At 41.4% G+C, this 15,700-nt stretch overlaps 1 protein-coding gene across 2 annotated transcripts in view; it reads right to left on the bottom strand.

Annotated features, from left to right (window-relative positions):
* Positions 1-15,700, bottom strand: part of MTHFD1L (methylenetetrahydrofolate dehydrogenase (NADP+ dependent) 1 like) — a 142,887-nt gene that overhangs the window by 118,446 nt on the left and 8,741 nt on the right. For both annotated transcript variants that reach the window (XM_085217035.1, XM_085217034.1), the window contains exons 6-10: positions 13,445-13,545; positions 12,490-12,614; positions 5,808-5,919; positions 1,106-1,176; positions 314-411 (exon numbers count right to left, since the gene is read on the bottom strand). In XM_085217035.1, the coding sequence (XP_085073161.1) occupies positions 314-411; positions 1,106-1,176; positions 5,808-5,919; positions 12,490-12,614; positions 13,445-13,545 (507 nt within the window). The remainder of the gene's footprint in view (positions 1-313; positions 412-1,105; positions 1,177-5,807; positions 5,920-12,489; positions 12,615-13,444; positions 13,546-15,700) is intronic.

The following is a 15,700-nucleotide window of genomic DNA, read 5'->3' as shown; positions in this document are numbered from 1 at the left end:
TTGACGTTCCACAAGGCTTCGCCTCCTCCCCTCAGTGAAACCTTCAAGTTTTAGGCATAACCAATAAGGGTTGGCACCAATGAACACCATAAAAATAAAAACTGATAGGAAGCAGAAGGCTGTGGTCACATGAAAGCATACAGCAAAAAGTGCAACATGCAGTTGAGATAAGCAGATTAAAATAAGATACGGGATATATTTAGGTTCACTGTCAAATATAACACTTGTGGGTTTTTTTTTTTTTTTTTTTTGTCTGTTTTAAGAAAAAAAAAAAAAGAAACAAAAGAATAACAAAAACAAAACCACTTATTACCTAGGCACTGGTGAGAGAGGCTGAAGCTTCAAGCAGTGGAGATCCCACTTTCTGAGCTGCTGGGAGTGGATCCATCGCTCTGTATTTTTTACCATGTTCTGTTTTTAAACAAACCATAAATATTGAATGCTAATTCCAAATGATGTCAAGACTATGTCAAAATAACATTTTATAGCAAAAGCTAGTAAAAAAAAAACAACTAAAAAATCGCTCCAACTCATGACTTCAGGATGAAAGGAAAAACAACTGCTGCTCTACGACTGTGCCATTGTTCAGATTTCAAAAGGAGACAAGGTCACTAATACAATAAGTGGCAGAAAAAAGATCTCTAATTAGGCACTTAAAAAATTTATTCTGGCTAAACTGAGAATTACGATTATTTTCTCACGTCTTAGAAAGAATAGAAGATATTAATTGCTCACTGACTGACTCATGCTGCTTCCAAATAAAACATCAAATTTCTGGACCATCTATCCATCAAGAGACAAAAAATGTGTGCAAGTACAAATAATCTTCTTGACCTTGTAAGAAGAAGTAACATTAGATTATTGATAAAAGTGTTTCTGGCAAGCTTTACTACAGTCATCTGAGCTGTGACATGTTTGATTATTAATGTAACTAAGTGCAACAGGCATGACTCACCTCAACTGATTAAGAATTGCCATTAAAACAAGAGGCAAATAGGATTGTCAAAAGAAGAAAACAAAAATTTTAAAAAACGAAGTTGTGGAAGCAGTTTCTACAATTCACAGGAAGAGCAACAAGTTTTACAATGTTTGAAGTTACACCAACCTGCATTCGCATTGCTACTGCAAGAGAACAAACTGCATTTTCAGTAGTATTCTGACCATAGTTGTGTTTCTCTGTAAAATAAGAACATCACATGAATAAATTATGAGGCTTTTTTTGAGTGGGAACAACTACACTTGAAGCGACACCCAGACAAAGTAAGTATGATGCTGACTTAAGTTAACAATGCCACTGTCAAAATTATAGGTAGCTTCTGCAATGCTTCAACTGGAAAGGCCTGATACAGTGCAAAAACCAGAGAGCAACTATATACTCTGAAATGTATTTTGCAAATATACATATGCATATGACGAAACATACAAAATACTAGAAAAGTAAAACAGGGAGCACCAGAGTCCAATTGGATTTTGGGGAAGGAAAGGGTGAGGTGGGGGGGGGAAGACAGAAGGGAAAGCAAGGGGGGGGGAAAGGGAAAAAAGAGCTTGACAGGTTTTTTGTTAAACATATGTTTAAAAAAACACATTAATGAGCGTGGCAAAAAATTGTCTTCTTTTTCATATCCTCAATTGCAGTGAAAGAGAACAATGAAATGACCTGAAAATTCTACACAAGACTTAAAAATCTTCTGAACAGCAAAAGTTACCTTTGTGAATGTGCCAATAAAAGCAGATAGTCTGCAGAGGCTGTACAATGTGACTCGAACTTTAAAGACAGTTACTGTCGTTTCTAGTGGCAACATATTATACAATAACCATACATTAGCTACGCTAACTAAACATAGTATCTGTCATTTACCCACAGTCCTCCTTTTGGCTTGTGCTTTTGCATTGCTTATTGACTTTTATCTGAATGTAGTTTCTCCAAGACAGAATTCACATCCTAGTCTCTATGGGCATAGCACAGCCCTTGTCTCATTCCGAAGGGCGTAGATATAATTACAATAAAAGATAACAACTGTACACTGACAGTGTTAGCCTCTCTCCTCGAGGGGAATCGGAGCACAAACCCTGACCGAGCCAAGCTTTCCCTGCACTTATCCTGCCTGCAGCCATCACAAAATGTCCGCCTCAACTCAAGCTGCTGCCCAGAGGCAGCAGAGCTTGAGAGCCTCGGGCTAGGTCCTGTGCTCAGCAGAATTGCTGCAGCACCTGCTCATGCCATTGTACCAGCACTGAGAGGCAGGGCCTCACCAGCAGACACCTCCAGCTTTGCTCAGTGCACTGTCAAATCCTTTCTCAAACTGCCTTGCCAGCGGACATCGGCACTTCAGCACCAAACCTAACTGGCCAGCAAGAAGCCAGTCTTGATGCTAAACTCAGAAAGTATCTAAAAGGCCACCTTTTCGTATTAACACCCACTGTTAAAAAAAAATAATTTCTGGAAATATGTTCGGCTCAAGCACAGGAGTTTTACTGGAAGAGCCCATCAGAGTCATAAGCTAAGCATTGCTGCCTTGAGACAGGGCTGGGAGAGATGCCAAAGAGACAAATGAAGTAGGAAGAATGGAGTTTAAAATCCCCTTTTAGACAGCTGTGCTTTACAGAAATATCTCAACTTTTCGTTTTTGGCTTAATGTGACTTCTTTATCAGGAGAGAGCAAGCATGCATGTAAATATATATTGGTATTGGATGTTTCCCTTCAATAAAATGCATCTCCCAGCCTGCCTACACTACACACCACACTAACACTAAGCAGACTTTTACAGAGTGAAGGTGAAGCCAGAGCATACACGAGCTAAAAGGACAACCACAGGATTGCAACAGCTCACTCAGGATACATTTTCCAGATGGGAGCTGGAATAACACTCTCTGCCTTGGGTTTTGGCCAGAAGATCAGCTGAACTGCAGGCACTGCGCTCCTTCCTCTGCCTCATCCTGACAAAGGCCCATCTACTGGCAGCACACAGTTATACAGACAGGCAGATAGGCTTAGAACAGAGATGTGAGAAAAAGGTCAAGTTTCTCACTTAGATAATTAAACCATGTGGGCTTGAGCTTTTCAGTGACCATAATGGAGTTGGTCATCAAGTTCCAAATAATCTTGGGTCTGTCCTGTTCAGAAACTCATTCTTCATTTCTATACATTTACAAATCAAATATTTTCCTGCAAGAGGCACTAGATTCCAAAATCATTAGTGTGGTAGAATAAGATGTTTTAAGATGATCACAATTCTAAAATTGCTGGCAGTACAAATTTTTTTATTTATTTATTTTTTAAGGAGAAAAAAATTCCATTATTTTGGAGCAAGCGCTTTTAGCTCTACTCTCCTGGCTTACATCACTACAGCTGCCTAATATAACCATGTTCTTGAAAATTTAGGACTGCTTTTGAAACGTGTCCATGTGTTAAGCTACATGTATAGCTACACGAGGTGGAAATCTAGCCACCACCTAGCAACAATAAAAGTCACTTCACAGCCATTGTTGCTTTGTACAGCTCCTGTGGTCCCAACACAAATGTCAACTTGGAGATTTCTAAAGCAAGAGAAAATTTGTGAGCGTGCCAGCCAAACAGATTTCACTACACACTGAAAGTGAAAAGTCATTTGTAAGAGTCAGTGGTTTCTCCAAGGTCACAGACACTCCAAAATATACTTTTAATAAATACCTTGCAATTAAACTAAGCGCATTCTTCCTGTCAGTCAGACACCTGTGTTTCATGTACTTCTCAAGCAAGTCTTCAGGCTAGTATTTCTAAAAGCTACTAAAATGTGTTTCTGCTGCTCTTCCCGAGTTTCTCCAAGTTTTTGACAGTCTCAAAAGCATAAAAACAAATGAACACTTGATACATGAGTTTATTTTCAAACTATCTTTTTAGTACTTCATATTGCCTTTTCAAAGAAATGCTGTACTTAACACAGACAACTGCTGCGACATGAGAAACACGAAAAACTCCATTGGCACATAGCACATACTTTGTTTCCTGCCTTAAGAATGAGTTTTGCTGTGGTATGTGAACATATTTCAGATGTTTTCTTAGGGAAATACTGATATTACCAATGGTTCTATAGAGCAGATAGGTCTTGAGACTTAGGTATCCTAAAGCCATGTCAAGAGGTTACATGGGCAGACCTTGGTTCTACTTGCAATGGAATGTGGGACCTGAGTAACCAGAAGAGAGACTTCCACCAGCAGCACACAGAGCTAATGGAGTTAAGTCTCTAACACTGCCTGCTCAGGCTACAAGGGCTTACCCCATACTGCTTTCACTAGACCCACAAGCTCCGCCCTGAATCAGAGAACTCAGGGCTCCTGCTGAAAAGGACTAAAATGTTACTGCTCTACCTCCATTCTCCCTCTTCGTGCTTCTCCCTTTCCCATTCCTACTTTATGCAAGAGTGTTACACTCATAGGTCAGGTATCTGTTGAGGAGACAGGGCTTCAAGTAGATTCTTAACAGACCTTCTCTTTTTAACAATTATGTCCCACTGACCCTGTGCAAAACAAGTAAGCACCAAAGAACCAAGGAATCTCCTAATCACCATGCTAGCATATCTAATTTTCCCCCACTCTGCTTTAGTATAAAAAAAAACCATGAATTATTTTTAGGAAAAGTTGTGCAGCATTAGTAAGGAATTAGGCTTGATGCACTCCCCCTTAGATCCTCACGAAGATCAGGCATGTTTTAGGGAAGAGAAAGAGGAATATCCAACTACCTTTGGATAGCACAGTGCATTTAACCCAGATCTCCCACATCTGCAACGTATGTTCAAAGCAAGAGGATATCAAGATGGACAACAAAAGGCATCTCTTGCTAAGGCCACACTTTGCATGGGAACAGCAGCTGCCTTATTACAAACCTGGTCTTGTAGCATTGAAGCATCTGCTTAATTTGCCCTCAGGAAACATATCTAGTTTAAGAATCATACAGCTCTTTCTCCTTGTTCTCATGCTGATTTCCCTGGTTTTACATCAGTAGAAGTTAATAAGCACACTGTACACTTGTGATTAGTTAATGTGCTTTGCTAGATCTATCACATTACCCATTTACTTCTTTATTTTTCTATTCTCTCATAACATGGTGCCATCAGGTCAAACAATCAAATTGGTACGTGTACTATAAAAAAAACAGAAAATATCCAGAGACCCTTACAGCTGTTGAAGGAATTTTAAAGGAAATGCAATTCCTGCAGTGGAATATAATAATTTCTTGGAAGCTTTTTTAGTTTTATTTCTAATAAAATTCTGCCGCATTTCTCAATGGAGAAATTAATGAACCTATACCTCCTCTCCAACCAGGTTATATTAAAATGAGAGGGGGAAGAGGAATCCAAACATTTTGTATTAGTAATAGTTGCAGGGGACATCTTGCCTGTTCTGAGATATGCATGATCTCTCTAGATCATCTTGCACCATTCTCTGCATTGCATTTTGCAAATATTCCTTCTACATCACCTTTTCCCCATGCTCTAGTTGAGAGAACAGAATTCAAAACATAACACATTATACAAACCAACACAGAAATAACAGGTCATCCAATGAACTCTGAATGAATCCATGCTTATTTAACAATGGTGTGAAGAATATATTCCAGTACCTCCTCCTTTATCTGACGTCTTTTTCTTATTTACATATTAGAGAAATGTGCACTCATCTCCCGTGTACAAACACCCACTGTCAAAGGCTTCTTCCCAAAGATGTAGATTTTTAATCACAGTGTGTGGTTACCAATATGCCACGCACTTTTTTTCAAAGACTCGGAATACATCATTTTCAAGAACTGTTCACTTTAAACTTTGCCTACCTGACAGTAAGTCAGGAGAACAGTTGATGATGGTGGTTCCAGGTTTTAGCCAGCTCGCAGGAACACTCTCAGGTTTCGGACTGCCAGCTACCACCACATCCGCATGATGAAGCTACGAATAGCCCACAGTTAATCCCATCCCCCAAGAGGAAAAAAAAAAAAAAAAAAAAAAGAAGAAGAATTTAATCTTAGAAGGACATTCTTGAATATGCAAATTATTTTCAGATTATATAAGCAATAATATTTTGAACAGAGTTTTTGCAAACAAAATCCAAACTGATGACTGCATTCTTACCACATTATATTTACGAACAATAGTATTCGAAATTGAAAAAGTAAAAAGCACCTGTAAAAAAGGAAGTAGAGTCAGAGACAGCGCCAATAACATTTTATGGGAATTATATATTCTCAATAAATATACTATATAATAGTTCAGAGTACCGTCCAATAAAGTAACTTGGAGAGACTTCAGTACAGTCAGCTTAACTGAAAGAAAAAAACCTGGACAGCTCTGAGAAATGCAAGATGACCTGATCTACAAACATCAGTGCCTTTGAAGAATACCAATTAAAGCTTGTTTTCGCTTCTCAGCTCATGCTTGCTAATCAGTGTCTCTGATTTAGTTCAACCTTACAGATGTCGGAGCAAAAACGCTTACTTAAAAATTCTTATAATCAAAGAGATAAGTGTCTTTCTTTCCTCCCTATTCTGAAACAGGACTCTGTAACAATTATTGGAATCAACATAAGATAAAGGATAGCAGCAGAGACAGATGTATAAAGATCCATTCAAACAGGAAATATGGGAACAACACTGACCCCAAAAATTGTATCAGAGAGACAATAATTTTGGAAATTTTTGGAAAAATGTAAATAAATGCCAACTGTTGCAATCTGCACAAACCTCTCTGTGAACTGATTTGTGACCGACAAATGTTCCAGCTTCTTTTTTGGCCAAAAGTGCTCTGATACAACTCTGCCCAGCACTCCTGCCAAGAAAGAAAAGCTACAAATTCTATCAGGATAGCACGTTTTTGGCACAGCTGAGCATCCAGGAGGGGAACTGTGGCGGAAACAGCAGAAAGCTAAGAAAGCTCCATCTCCTTAGAGGACACAAGAATGGACTAAACCTCCTCAGAGATTCACTTGTGGAAACATAGCCAAACGTGTGGGAGAAGGCTTACTTGCTTGACAGATGACTAATGCTACAAGCCAATTCAGGCTTCAACTAGAAGTCCTATGATTGCCTGCAAACATACAGTCTCAACAGCCTTATCCAAACTGCCTACACTTCTGTGTCTGCTGCAAGTATCAGCTTACATGCCACTCCTAGGATATCACATAAGTAGTAATGCTTGACCAGTGTCAAGTCAAATTATACTGTGGAATTTGCAAGGAAATTTAGATAAAATTACATTGTACAATACTCTCGTGTACTAAGAGTACAAGAAGCAAACATCTCTCACCAAAGAAGACAGCCGCTATCATAACATCAACACAGAGAAAAACTGTGATTATCTTCAGGTACACGTATCCAGTATCTTTGTAATAAAAATTTCATATTCTAGTAGTTATAATTAATATACTGATGGTCAGGAACATCATTCCATGCAAAGCCTCTGGGAGAGGGACTGTGAGCTTTGTACACTGCTTCACATCATGAAGCTATAAGCCAGCTGAGAGCTGTATGCAGCAAGAGAGAATCTTGATAAATTTTCAGACAACATATATCAGATCAATTCTATCATAAGTAACTATAGTGACAGAAAACAACTGACCAAACATTAATTTCTATGACTACAAATTGAAACGTTAACAGCTGAACACAATCAATTTTGTAGACTGTGTTAACACAATGGATGGCTGGAGTAGGTCATATCCATAAGTGCATTGAAAAAAATAGATAAACCCTTTTCCTCATTGCCCTACCCTACTGCCTCCACAAAAAAATTTTTATCACAGGCCACAGAACAGTTGTCCTACAGGTTGAGAATGTTCTAAGCTCAGAGCCCTCCTCCCACCATTTCCTTTTCATAGAATCATAAAATCATTTGTGTTGGAAGGGACCCCAAAAAGCCATCAAGTCCAACTCCCCTGCAATGAACAGAGATACCTACAACTCGATCAGGTTGCTCAGAGTGCCGTCCAGCCTGACTTTTTCCTCATTTCAAAAAATAAGCACATACAAAGAAGAGAAAAATAAAGCAGAAATATAATTTCAACTCTCTTGCTATAAGCAAGTATTTTTATGTGCAATAGCTGGAGAGTCTATGAAGTACATATAAAAAACACTTTATGGATTTTTTTTCCTCCCTTGATGTTTGTTTTTTTTTTAAATGACATCCAGAAACTTGTTCGACTGGGAGAATGAATCCACTGGAAGTAAAACTGTTGCTTTGAGAATTTGGGGTGTTCTTGGAAGAGATTCATCTCCATTCAGGCAATTTGGTTTCCCTTGAAAGAAGTAATGTCTTTGCCCTACCTGTTTTTTGTTGGTTTTTTTTTTTGTTTCTTTTTTTTTTTTTTTTTTGCCATAACCTATTCTTTTGACTGCTCATAAATCACTAAAACCTTGGGAGGCATGTGCAGGCTTTATCTTTTAAATCAGAAATAAATCATAGACATTAGAGATGGAAAAGACCTATGAAATCATCACATGCAACCTCCCTCGCAAACACGCTGCGCAATCTCCAGACAGAGGATGCATCTGATCGGAACCAGATGCGTCAGGCAACTGTTGCCAGGAGGCTGAGGAGCTATTGACAGGTGGCCGCGGGGTGACCCGTCAGGCAGTGCTGTTGGTGGAAGTGCTGTGTCCCAGCCCACAGCGAGCAGAACCAGCAATGGCATCACACAAAACCATCCGCAACGTGCTGAGCAATGAGTTGGAGACAAAGTAAGGCAATACTCGAGTAGCGTCCTGCCTTCTCACCAGTAAATATTATTTCAGTTGGGAAGATCCATGCCAACAAATAATCTGAAACCTTACCTCATAACACAATACAGCTCCCTCTACCACGATTTAAGTAGAAGCAGATTAAGAACCACCCATTCCCAAGATAGATCACCGAATGTTAAAACAACAACGCAGACACTCAAGCCAAATAGTTAATGATAATGGTACAGAGTAACTGTACATTCCAGATAACTGAAAGACTACTCTGTCATCAAGTCTGCACAAAAGTTTTGTTTTTTACTTTTAAATAATTCCAATGATCCTACTGTGCCTTACTCACTGCTCTCTGTCTTGCTCGTAATGTCAACATGCAGTCTCTACCTATGAGTATGACACAGGAACTGAAAACGAAAGTAGGAAGAGCTCAAGGGCTTCAGCCTAGTCGCCAAACATCCCATTTCTCAGCTTCCATGACTGACCTCTGCACACACCCTGACTACAGTTAGAGGTACTAACTGGGTACAATGTGCCACCAACTCCCTTCTTCCCTACCAGTCCCTCTGCTGGGCACCTCTACTGCAGGATGAAATCTTTTCCTGTGAAGCATACTGTAGCATACTGCTATGGTGCCCGCAAAGTTATGAAACAGAAAAACCCACTACACCTACAGCAATGTCATTAGAAACTCTGTGCAGTCTCTCATTCCTCTCCTTTCACAGGATCTGCACAGCCATTCTCACGTTCTGTCATTTCACTCATGTCTAGCAGAATGAAATGCATTTTTCTGCCACTACCAAGGCTCTTCATTTTATCAAAACAGTGAAAATAGTACAGTGAATGACTAAGAGATGTCAAAAAACCTGAATTTTAACTGCTGGATCTAAGAAAAAGTGGACTGCAGTCAAAAGAGTTTCTTTCCAAGCATGAGAAAGAAATTCCTATTCATTTATTCCAGCTGAACACTGACCTACTTCTCATCCAATCTTTTATAAACAAGTGCTCAATTCCTAATTGTGCTGATATGCTGATTTTCAGTTCTTTAACAAGAAAACTATGGGATAGTGGCTGCCTTAAAATACATGCAATGTGGTTTGCACACAGGCTACGTGCAAGATTGCAAACTGAAATCATGACTGAACTAAATATTATTATATTATTATATATATTCAGTCTCCTTACAGGTACTAAGTATTATCCATGTTCTCTCAAGAAAATAAGCTATATTGTTAGAGTTGGATCTATTTGGTAACCTCCTCTCTAACTAGAGATATCCTAGTTCTAACACAATGAAGGATTAAGGACATCAGTTCTTATTTTTTTGCCAGTAACAGTGAATCAACTCCTGTTTGTTATTTAAAAATGGAACTACTAAGTAAGATATTCCTAAAAACATGTCACCAGATCATTCTTCAGGCTTCCTGCAGCAATCGTGCTTTGAAGAGTTATCTGTGCAAATCTCAGCAGGATAACATCTTATCTGTATGCCTCAAAATGCTCAATGCTACTAAAAGGAAACATAATACCTGCTTTGCAAATGTATTACGTTATTAGGTTTGGGATTTGTGATTCAGTGCAAATGAGCACTAACAACAGACTAAGACACAAAAGACATCCAACCTTAAACTCCATTCTTTTTCTGCTGGTATGTGCTGCAAAACAAGTACAACTCAATGAGAAGTTCATACTCTTCATATGTTCATGTCTCATTTTGAGAGTGAAATAATTATCATACATCACAACAGAAACAGCACAAAGAATGCTGTTGTAGAGGTGTAGAAGTGTAATTTTCAGAGGAAGGAGCAGAAGTGTGTAACTATGCCTGAAGCCACTGTATTGTGCAGAAACACAAAATGTAAATGAATTTTTCCAAGTCTTGGATAAATGCCTGTATCAACTAATACATTAGCTCACTTGAAATTCAAATTTAAGAAAATCACAAGAGGAGAAACCTTGTGAGCCTTTAAACTGCTTTTGCTTAATCAGTGCATCAGAGCAAGTGAAAATAAACTCTTATCAGCTATAATCACGCTATCTAGCGGTGTCATACTGCAAACTTGGGTTGCCACAAAGCAGCAGAGCCTAGCTGCTGCGTAAGAAATTGGTGCTTTGTTTTTGACCGTCAGTCTATAGGGGGTGCTGTACAGGACAACCTTCTGTGCACACATTCAACATCACCTGCAACCCAGAGTTAACTACAAGAGTCAGGCTGAGCAGTGCTCAGACTTATTGGTGACACTGTAAGCTTACAGATGAAGAAGAGGAAGGTAAGTATCCCCAGAGTGCTGCTAATGAGCTCTCCAGAATCTCCTTTGCTGCCAAAAGTTAAAATGAACTCGGGAAGACTGATGTGCAGAGTCTCCAGCTTCCTCCTACTTCGGCCTCATACTATTTCCCATCAGTGACTTGATGTGAGAGATAAGCTACAGGGAATGCCAAACAGCAAGGCTTGATGATGGGAAAGCATCTGGAGGAGAGGAAACAGATCCTTCTCCAGCAGGCAGACTGCAAAGCAACTCTGACCAGGTCTGAGCCCTTTGTTGTAACCCAGCAGAAATACTTGTGGTACCCCAACACCTCCCCATCCAGCAGAAGCAGTCCTCAAACACAATAAAAATGACAGAGATCATCACACTTCCATCTTGGAGAGGAGCGTGCATTTCCTAAGCCTTGTCAGTCACTCAAAGCACAGAAATGTGACAAGCCTAACAAAAGCATAAGCAGCTGTGAAAACACCAGGTTGCCAAAAGACTTTCAAACCATCACAGCTGCTTACGGGTGTTTCTTCCTCCTGTCCTTGGGCTCCAGCTCAGGGGCCAGACATCATCACATTGAGTTGGCTGCCATCGTGCGGCCTGTACTGTGCAATGCGAGGCAACAGTCACCATGCGGAGCGGGGACCTCTGCACAGTGCACAGTGCATCCCCAGCTGCACTTTAGATTGTGGGACAAAGTGAGAAAAATCAGCAGGAAGTCCTATCAATATATAAATTGCTGATAAAAGCTCTGCAAAAAGCAACCAACAGTGTAAGGTACATGAAATCCTTTTAATTTAGATCTGTGAACTTCTCAAATCCCCTTAGAATTCTCTTCAAAAACAAAGAGAAGATCCTGAAACCCCTTGCCACAAAAGAAGCAGCATTTACAAATCCTAAAGACAATTCAGTGCAAGTGATTTCATGTAGATGACAAAGATACCACCAGTGACAGGACAAGAGCTAATGGCCTTCAATTGGGCTAGGGGAGGTACAGGTTGGATATTAGGAAAAATCTATTCTCAGAAAGAGCTGTAAGATATTGGAATAGGCTGTCCAGGGAGGTGGTGGAGTCATCAACCCCAGAGGTGTTCAAAAAAGATGTGAACGTAGCACTAAGGGACACTTATTGTAGATGGTGGTGAAGGGTTGGTGGTTGGACTGGGTGAACTTAGTGGTATTTTCTAACCTTAATGATTGTATGGTTCTGTGATTCTCTCTTGCAGGGACAGAAGGAAAAAGGAAGATCTGCACACATTTGTTTCAAGCTGCAACTTCGCTTTCTTCCTCTCACAGCTACCAGACCAAAATAAAAAGATTACAGCAGCCGCTATATATATATATATGTACACCAGGACAAGTGCCCGTCTGTCAGAGTATTGTTTATGAGCAAGCAGGGAGAAACCACGGTAGCCCATGTGGGCTGGCTGACAGCACACGCCAGTGCCACAGTAGCATCACAGTAGGGGAAAAATCACCTCCTTGGGGAGCTTGTATGGTTCAGTATCTGAGAGATGCCAGAAGAGAGGTCTCACCTTGCTCTGCAGCCCGGATGACTTCCAGTGGCAACTAGCAGTGATGGCTCCCCGTCTCTGCAGCAGGCACTGCAAGGAGGACCCCAAGGGCCCATTGATACCCACCAGCAGTACTGTCTTCCCATCTGCAGCACAAGCATGAGGTGTTACAGCATGCAGCTGGCACCAAGCCACACCAACCCATGCGCAGCATTCAACTGATGCCCCCAGGACCAGCCAGTAAACCACATCCCTACACAGCAGCTTCATGCTCCCCCCTCAACCACAACATCAAAGGCAACTTGAAGCCCATGGAGCAACGAAAACCACAGGTTAAGTTGTTTCCTTGGGATTCTCCAATTCCAGTAAGCAAATATTGCTCTTCTGGTGCGCCGGTATTTTATTTTCACATATCCATCTGCTCATATTTGTACACTTGACCACTTGTTCTGTTACATAAATCCTTGTCTCAACAATGCTGAATTGTCATGAGAGGCTATTTCTGAAACACTGCCTTGAACCAACATCATCTTCACAAGCTGCAAAGCCACCAGTTTAAATCTGCCGTTTCATGATTAGCACTTATACTCCACTTATACTGGATACTCTGTTATCCAACCCAAAACAAAGGATCCAGCAGCTATTCACAGGCAGACCTGGATTTCTTCAAACGCTCACACTAACCAAAATTGGCACATAAAATATGTGGTAATGTTTACATCCAAAATATTTTAGGTTTTTGGAGACTCAGATGTCTCATATGGCTTCAATGAGATTGAATGTAATGCAGATGGCAGGTAATCTTAGCCTAATTTTCCTAAAGTGTAGAACCAAGATCTATTGCTACAAACATTGCATACAGATCTCACTGAGGTTCTTCACTGGCAGGAAACAAATCAGAAAATAAAACACGGTGAGAATGCTAAGATTTAAGCTACATTAGAATTAATACTATACTCATGATAGAACAACTCACCCAGATCTTCAAGGAGCTCCATCACAGCACCAGCAATAGGAGAAACCAAGTAGTCAGAGTCTTCTCCACGTACCAAGCGTCCCAGGCTTACATCAGATAACCTGCAGTGGAAAAGTATAGTAATAAAAAAACTTTGCATGATGCAAATCCTCAGTAAAGCCTGTAACATGACTAATCCCAAGAGCAAACACATCTCATAAAAGTAAATCATTCAACAGTCACGTTCCGTAGCTAATTTGCACCATCCCACGTGCCCATTAGACAGATGCTGAGCTTCAAGAGACCAGAAAGTAGTCTAAGAGTGAGAACAAGATACACGAGCACACCACAGGCAGACAGCTCTCTGCTTTGTGACAGGTTAGATGTAGCATGGGGGGGAGATGTGGGTTAGATGTGAGGGGGAGGAGGATCTTAGCTGAGGAACTAGCAGGACTCATTGACAGGTCTTTAAACTAGGTATGAAGGGGGAAGGGGACAATATCAGGGCCGCTGGGGTTGAGTGGGTCATTCGAGGGCTCCTACTGAGCTTGATGGGTGATGACGGTGAAGTACAAAGGGATGGACTGGGGCAGGAGGGTTTTGGGGATGCTGCTGTTCTAGGGGAATCTAGATCCTCTATAAAGGCGGTGAGATGGAAAGCCCAGCTGAAGTGCCTTTATACTAATGCATGCAGCCTGGGAAATAAGCAGGATGAGTAGGAAACTGTGATGCGCTTAGAAAGTTATGACCTTGTTGCTATCATGGAAACATGGTGGGATGACTCCCCATAACTGGAATACCACCACTGAGGGCTATCAGCTCTCTAGAAGAGATAGGCTAAGTAGGAAAGGTGGGGGAGTTGCCCTCTATGTCAAAGAATGGATAGACTGTGAGAAGCTCCCTCTGAGAAATGGTCAGGAACAGGTTGAGAGCCTGTGGGTTAGAATTAGGGATGGGTCTAACAAAGGCCAGCTGGTAATTGGAGTATACTACAGGCCACCTGATCAAGGGAAGACTGTTGACGAGGCTTTCTTGCTTCAAATGCAGGAGGCTTCGTGTTCACGGGCTCTTGCCCTGATGGAGGACTTCAACCATCCGGATATCTCTTGGAAAGACCACATGGCGAGTTTCAAGAGGTCTAGGAGGCTCCTGGAATGTGTTGATGATAACTTTCTGGTCCAGGTGTTGGACAGACTGACCAGAGGTGAAGCGTTGCTGGACCTGGTGCTCACCAATGCGGAGGAAATCATTAATGGTTTTAAGGCTGGAGGCAGCCTGGGTTGCAGTGACCATGCCCTAGTTGAGTTCGTGGTCTTGAGGGATGTGAGCCTGGTGAAGAGTGGCGTCAGGACCCTGAACTTTGGAAGAGCGAACTTTAAGCTGTTTAATGGACTGTTGGCCAAGACTCTGGGATGCTGTCTTTAAAAACAAACATGTTGAGGAGAGCTGCCTGCTCTTCAAGGATGCCTTCCTGAGAACACAAGAAATCTCCATCCCTCTGAATAAGAAAGTGAGCAGAGGTAGGAAGCTGGCATGGCACGGTAAGGACCTGCTGGGCGTTCTGAGGGTGAAGAAAGGTGCGTACAAGCTCTGGAAACAAAGGTATGTCACCTGGGAAGAATACAGGGATGCCATCTGGACTTGCAGACATGGGATCAGGAAAGCCAAGGCGCTGGCAGAACTGAACTTGGCAAGGGATGTGAAAAACAATAGGAAGACTTTCTACAGGTACATTGGCCGGAAGAGACAGACCAAAGCGAGTGTACCTCCTTTGGTAAATGTAAAAGGAAAACGTGCTTCAACAGATGAAGAGAAGGCTGAGTTCTTTGCCTCGGTCTTCACTGGCGGCCAGGATTCCAGTTCTTCTCACGTCCCTGAGCCTTGCATCCCTAAACCTTTAGGTGGGGACCAGGGCGGTAGGTCCCCCTCCCCCCACTGTGAGGACAGAGCAGGTCCAAGACCGCTTCATGAGACTGACTGCATACAAGTCTATGGGGCTGGATAGTGTGCATCCCAGGGTTCTGAAGGAGCTGGCTGAGGTGGTTGCCAAGCCGCTCTCCACCATATTTGAAAAGTCGTGGCTGTAAGGTGAGGTCCTGGATGACTGGAGGAAGGGTTGTGTCACTCCCACTTACAAGAAAGGAAGCAAGGAGGACCACAGGAACTACAGGCCGGTGAGTCTCACCTCTGTGCCTGGAAAGATCATGGAACAGATCATCCTAGTTAACATGCTTGATCACATGAGGAATAGGTGTGTGATAAAAGACAGCCAGCACA

This window comes from Meleagris gallopavo, chromosome 2 (assembly GCF_905368555.1).
Source record: "Meleagris gallopavo chromosome 2, MGAL_WU_HG_1.1, whole genome shotgun sequence".
In the NCBI taxonomy this organism is placed as follows: domain Eukaryota; kingdom Metazoa; phylum Chordata; class Aves; order Galliformes; family Phasianidae; genus Meleagris; species Meleagris gallopavo.
The sequence above is the reverse complement of the archived record's forward strand: the minus strand, read 5'-3'. Positions and strand labels throughout refer to the sequence as shown.